Source organism: Rhamphochromis longiceps, linkage group LG1, assembly GCF_057381845.1.
Source record: "Rhamphochromis longiceps isolate RC_006_pf linkage group LG1, R_longiceps_female_GT1.1, whole genome shotgun sequence".
NCBI lineage: Eukaryota > Metazoa > Chordata > Actinopteri > Cichliformes > Cichlidae > Rhamphochromis > Rhamphochromis longiceps.
In genome coordinates this window covers 1,078,446-1,085,500 of record NC_140557.1, presented here as the reverse complement: position 1 = coordinate 1,085,500, position 7,055 = coordinate 1,078,446, and the positions used below count along the sequence as shown (strand labels likewise).

Below are 7,055 nucleotides of genomic sequence, written 5' to 3'. Positions count from 1 at the left end.
GCACACAGACTGACACACGCACACGTGTATTTATATCCTTTTGGAGACATCTCACTAACCCTAACCATCAAAAATGGACGCCTAACCCTGACCCTGACTCTAAACCTAACCATAACCTAAAAAATGCCTTCAAACTCGTGAGGACCGGCACAAATGTCCTCATAAGCAGGGGTGGGTTTTGATTATCGACGTATCGATTAAAATCGATTCTGGCTTGGATAACGTGATATCAATTCATTAAAATCCTAAACCGATTTTTAAATATAAATTCATTTTGCCCCGAAACTCCAGAACCTCATGTTAAACCTCACAAAATTTCTACAACCACCAAACAGCTAAAACAGTAAATGAGAGCAGGAACACGGATTCTGAACAAAGACGTAAACACAAAACCCAACGCACGTACGCGGACACGCCGTCGGGGCTGAAAGCCGACAGCTCACTGATCTTGAAGCGTCGGCGGGCGCTTTGTGTTTACGTCTTTTTTGCGCTCGATTCTGAAGCTACAGGTTTGATCTCTCTCCAAACAGTATTGACTGAACCAGCAGCAGAAGACCCTTCCAAACTACGCTTCACATAAACATCGTCACGAATTTCTTCTTACCTTTGCTGTTTTGCTTCCACCACGATAAAATCACACTTGGTGTAGAGCTCTCTCTCTCTCTAAATCGATAATCAAAACCCACCCCTACTTATTTATTTTTTTTACTTCCGACAGAAAAGCCTCATTTCTGCTGTTCAATACTGAACAAATTTAAACTTTTTAAAATTATGCAAAAGTGCAAAATGCTGTGTCTCTAATCAAACCTCTGTAACTTTGCTCTGCTTCACTTAGTTTTTGACAGCACAATATTTTTAAGGTCATCTGCTATAAAAACCCAGACCAGGAAAACCGCCTTCATGTTTTTCTGTTTTATCCTCAGTTACTTTGACACAAAGGCCTCTGCTGTGATGCTCACACCTCTGATAAAATCTCACGTGTCAGGTTTCTTTTAATAGATATAAAAATATCGATATGTACTGATAAGTGATCAGAATTATATTTCTGACTCTGAGGCAAAATTTCTCCGATTCAAATAGAATTGAATTGAATCGGAGATCAAATCAATTCTAGAAATCAGTGACGATTAGGGATGGGTATCGAAAACCGGTTCTTGTTGAGAACCGGTTCCCACTGTTTCAATTCCTTGGAATCGTTTGCCATTTTTGCAAACGATTCCCTTATCGATTCCAGTCGCCCCGAATGACGTCACCACGTTGCGGAGCGTCATTTACCTGGCAGGAAACACGGCGCCTAAGCGGCTCAAACGCTCAAAAGTTTGATTATACTTTATGAGAACCGATGACAACAGGGCAACTTGCAAAGTAGATATTTCATTTAAGGGAGGAAACACTACGAATATGCAAAAGCATTTGCTCACAAACACGCGATGACACGCGTTTTTAATTCCGCTCCGGACTCGTGAATCTCAACCCAGCAGCAGCGCTAACGTTTGCACGTCCTCTCCCGTTAATGCGGCAGGTAAATAATCAACTAACAGTGCATATTATGTTAGCGCAATCTGCCTTATTACAAGACCTGCCATTACTGTACATGTACATGTACTCTGTCTGTCTCTCTCATCACGGTCACCTATAGGTGACCATGATGAGACAGACAGAGTCTGGCTCAGATGCTGGCAGTTCTCGCTGCAGTCTACCCGTAGCGTCTCCTTTCAGGCCAGGATAGACTAATGTCACCGAGCAGTGTCTAAGTTTGTGGTAAAAGGCTTGAACCCATTTGCCACAGCAGATGCCCCCGATTTTTGGTAAGTGAATGTGTTTAATTGTAGGCAGGGACATTACTGGATATTCTTGTGTAATTGCCACAGAACAATTTATGTTATACTTTGTTATTGCTACAGAAGAATATTTGTTTTATTATTTTACATTTACAATTTTTTTTCCTGGGGACCCTGTGACACCCCATTGAAGAGCCATAGGCTGTGGATCTCTTAAGATGTCATTGTTGGGTTTGTAAGGCCATGTTACTCCTAAATTTCTATCTTGTTCAAAGAGAAGATATAAAACAAAGTTCTAAGCTAATCGACCTTAGTGTTCTCCTTTAAAAAAAAAAAAAAAAAAAGAATCGATAAGAGAATCGATAAAGAATCGAATCGTTAAACAGAATCGAAAATGAAATCGGAATCGTTAAAATCTTATCAATACCCATCCCTAGTGACGATACCCAGCCCTACTCATAAGTGACTGTTGGTCCCCACAAGTATAGTAAACTACCAATTTTTGGTCCCCATGAGGATGTTAATACCCGTCCACACACTCCCACACACACACAGACACCCCCCCCACACTCCCTCGTGCTGCCCTCCTTTCCTCTCCCTCTGATCTCCTTGCAGAGGGCCTTGGGGGGTTAATTAACAGGCTGAGATAATGCCACACTAATGAAAACAAGAACACCGTCTCTCTCCTCTTTTCTGTTCCTCCCTCATTATTACTCTGCGTCTCTTTAGCCTTAAATTTCCCACTCTTGAAGGATTTTGTCGACACAAAAGAAGGAATAAACAGACAGATGGGAACATGTGAGAGACAGAAGGTGACGCAAACTAAACACAAACAGGGTCCCCACAAATTAAAGAGGACCCGTTCCCTCCTCATTTCCTGTTACATGACTGTTCCTAATAATGAGTTCCGTGTGTGTGCACAAGCTCAGGCTGTTTATCGTAGTTTTTTCTACCCAGGGATCCGTGTGATGTCACAGAGAGATGGTAGAAGCCCCACCCACCTGCTCTTCAAACCTTATCAGATTCTCTTTTTGAGACCTGAATGATTTCTGTAAATTATGTTTTACAGCTGAAGATTCTTAAACAGGAATGTCAAAGAGGAGGAGGGGACTAGTTGTTGCTGAAAATATAAAAAGGTAAACTGTGTTTGTGTTCTAGAAAAATCACCTTCATCTGAGGGCACAGGATCCGATAATGATCAGCGATCAGAAGCATTCACACAATTCACATTCACACATGCATATACTATTATATATTGTACATATATTTATTAGTTTCAGATGTAGCCGTTCTTGTATTTTGCTTGTTTACATTATTGTATTTTGCACAACTCTGTTGCTTGTGAAGTTCGCACACAAGAATTTCACTCACATGTGCTGTACCAATGTACCTGCACATGTGAGTGACATGTGATGTGACAATAAAAGTGATTTGATTTGATTTGACAAGTGCAGCTGAAGTAGGTGCAAGTTTCATTATGTGACTCTTAGGAAGAACTCATTTCTCTATTTAGTTCACCTGATTCATGGTGTGATTTGAGCTCAGTGTGGGAGTCTCACAGTGTGTGTGTCCTCACGAATCTGTCAATCGAGTGACACGTCAATGCATTAGCAGCTGATGAGAGAAACAAACACAAAACATCCCAGAACTGAGTCCGCTTGTTATTTCTGACGTCATTAACCCAGGTCTTTGCATCCAAAGTTTGACTTCCAGGAAACCAGGAAAAGACAATGTAGCTGAATGTAGTAGGACGTTAGCTCTAAAGATGACAAACCTGTGACTGAAGGATTTCCAACACAATAAAAACAGACGGCTCTGCTAGAAACAAAGACATTTAACTGAACAGCACCAATGTTTGGAGGGTTGGTGAGCTCGATCACTCACGTACATCGGACCCAGGTTTTAGAGTTGAAAATGGAACCCGACATCCGACTGGTGATGACCGAACCCTCAGATCAGACACACAGACCTGTGGCTGCAGAGGCACAGAGCCCAGGACGTGGATTAATAACGGCATCTGTGGGTCTGCACGCTAGCCGAGCATGCAGACTGTTGAATGCCAGTGTGTGCGAGTGTGTGCACCATGTTCATACATCTTTTTGGGGACCAACAGCCCGTCCCCACAAGTTTGAAGGCGTGTTTGAGACTAAAAATGTGGTTTTGGTGTCAGCGTCACATTAAGGTCATGGTTAAGGAAAGCATCGTGTCCATAAGATGTCCTCACCAAGTCAGGAAAACAAGTATTCGTGTGTGCGTGTGTGTGCAGGGAGAGCAGCCTCTGTTTAATTTTTAAACTATCTGGTGTGTGTGTGTGAGTGTGTGTCATTGTGCAGAAGTCAATTTCAATCTGGACACTAACTTAAGTTTCTACATCCAAACTTTCCCAGTTCAGCCCTCTCTCTCTCCCTGCAGATAAACCGGCTCGATCTGTTTTTATTTCAAGTCCACGAGGACTAACGGTAAATAAGCGGGGAGACGGGAGAAAAGGGTTGAGTTGTTTGGGGGCATATTTCGCTCTCCCTAAGTGTAAAATGGGATGAGATACTCTGCCTCTCGGACTTAACGTAATGTAAGAGAGTGTGAAATTAAACCGCACATGAATAAAGGGGGCCTTCATTGTGTGCCGCCGACGAGCTTATCTGGAAATTCAGACAACTGGAACATCCAAAGCCTCCAAACTTGTAGCAATCCCCTTTGTCTGGCTCTGAAGCAAACAATGTAATATCAGAAAGCCGGCGAGCCTCCAAAACCTGCGTCAGATTGCCAAACACAAAGTCTCGCACTGGCTCGTTGTGTCCTCACATCGAGCCTGTGTGTGCGCGAGTCTACGTGGAGTGGAGTGTGTGCTTCAAATAGATGGTTTCCTTTTAATCCTGGCCTTTTACCTATTGATATTCCCTGCACCTATCCCGGCGCCTCTTTTAAACCCCATATGTTAATTTGATTTAGAGCAACTCAAATTGAATAAGAGATAAAGAAAAAAAGAAAACGAGAGTAACAGCAAATGTACCGTTATTAATATTCTAAAGTGCTGCAGAGGCTCCACGTCTCTCCCGTCTTCCTCCCCCTCCCTCTCCGTCTGTGAGTGAGTGAGCTAAGTGAAGTGGGTTATGATGGCGGTGTAATCGGCATCCCTCAAACAAACGGCCGCTGCTATTAAGGGCCATTGTGTTTGCTGCAGTGATGATCAGATTCAATCTTGGGAGAACATTTTGTGCTGGGCTGGTGTGAGGAGGGGAGATGGAGAAAAATCCTTTGCCGTGTTCGCCTTGCTATTGTGTTCGGGCTGCCAGACGTAAGCGGCCTCTTCCGAAGATGCATATCGACTTGAGGAGCTGCAAAAGTTTACTTCAGATGAATTTGTGGGAGCTCGCCGACTGTGTTGGGTAATGTTTTAAGGGCAGATTTGTTTCAATAAGGAGGTGCTGGTGGGGTGGTGTGAATGTGAAAATCACTTTTCTTGTCTTTGTCTACAGCCCTGCCCCCTGCTTCCTCCCTCCAAACCTCAGACTTTTAATACAGTCTGAACTTTCGATGTCCACAGGGCACCGAAGACGCAGTCGAAATTTTGGTCCTCACAAAGACGTATAAGTGCGCGCACGCACACACAGTGTTTGCTATCTAACATCCACACTCACACAGATGCATCACAGACAATCTCGGGGTTGTGTATCTCACCCAAGGATGCTTTGGCATGCAGACTGGAGCAGCCAGGAATCAAACCAACACACCTTCAGATTAGCAGATTCTCGACCTCCTGAGCTACAGGCCCCGCCCACAGGCTGACTGACCCCAGACTGTGGATGGGGTCGGTCTTACAATGACTTCCTGTTTGAGATTAAAGAGTTTCTGGTGTTTGTTGTCGTTGCAGGCCGCAGACCGTTCAGGTGCAGTTACTGCCCCTACAGCGCCTCGCAGAAGGGCAACCTGAAGACTCACGTCCTATGCGTGCACCGCATGCCCTTTGACAACAGCCGCTACCCCGACAGACGCTTCAAACGTTCCCGCCCTGACCGTGACGCCCCGGAGAACAGCTCTGATGATGTCACATCGAACAACTCTATGACGGGAGTGGACCGTGTGACACATGAGCGGGAGTGACGGCGCTCTACAGACAGACCGGTCTGCACAAAGTAACCGTGTGTGTTATTAGACGCCTGTGAACACTTACTAGGAAAACACGATTAATCAGCAGTGAACACACTTCCTGTAAAAACACACTTCCTGTAGTGGAGGAGGACACCCAGAGCAGAACGCAACACGCCGACCGATAATGGGGATGATGGCGTGTGCGTGGGGGGGGGCATTGGTACCAGCCTGACTGCTGCTGTCATCGCAGAGGAAATAATTCAGAGGTAACCGGACGCTGGACGCTACGCCGAGGGATCCCATCAGCTGACCTGAGCCCCTCCCACACACACACTTCTGCATCCTTCCCTTCACTCTCCCTCAAACACAACACAAATCAATCAGCGGCTTATTTACAGCATCCATTAGCCAACATCAAGGCTGGAGGTCACCTTACCACACCAGCGAAGGACCAAGACTCATGACAGTTTCAGTTTTGGACTCTGATCAGTGCTGGGGGTCTGAGATAATGGTTATGTCTCTGATTAGGATTGTTCTCCAAGCCGTCACTCTGTTTGAACGGGTCTCACTGTGTCTCTGGATATGAGTCCTTAGAGGGGAAAGCTGACGTCGTGAAGTCAAACGTCATTCTTTCATTTTTTTACGAGTAAAACAGGAAATGAGCCTTTGTTGTTCTTCACTGTGCCGGCAGCTGTCGGTGACTGTCGGCCGAGGAGGAGAAGGAAAGCGTGGCGCTCGCTGTCACGGCGGCGGCTTTGGGTTCTTAATGTTTTTCTGATAAAGAGAAATGATCGGGACTTTTACACAATCAGTATCTCCCAAACACACACGCACGGTGTGGAGGGCTCAACCCCAGGGTCCTAGTGCCCATGGTGTTTACACTACACACACACACACACACACACAGGACATTACATTCATTCAAACTCAGTCACATGACTCCCGAAACGAGCTTTGAGGGAAAAGGAACTGAAGCGTTCGCTGATCTTATTGTGCTGATCACAAAGTGCGGCGCCAAGTTGTGCCTCGCCGCGGCACCTTTGAAGGTCATTGCTCTCCGTTTGCAGTTCTCAGTTTTCACAGTGTCATTTCCACCCGGCGAGGAATTTGTGAGTCTTCGCAGTCATGTCGGCGTCATCTGTGCTGCGAAGGGTTTTTATCACAGCACCATACAAGTTTCACGCT

General features: G+C 45.2%; 1 protein-coding gene across 2 annotated transcripts in view; it reads left to right on the top strand.

The window, feature by feature from the left end:
• znf536 (zinc finger protein 536) overlaps positions 1 to 6,608 on the top strand; it is a 204,046-nt gene extending 197,438 nt beyond the window's left edge. For both annotated transcript variants that reach the window (XM_085401500.1, XM_085402199.1), the window contains one exon: positions 5,653 to 6,608. In XM_085401500.1, the coding sequence (XP_085257626.1) occupies positions 5,653 to 5,882 (230 nt within the window). In that variant the 3' untranslated portion in view covers positions 5,883 to 6,608. The remainder of the gene's footprint in view (positions 1 to 5,652) is intronic.
• Positions 6,609 to 7,055: the final 447 nt, after the last annotated feature.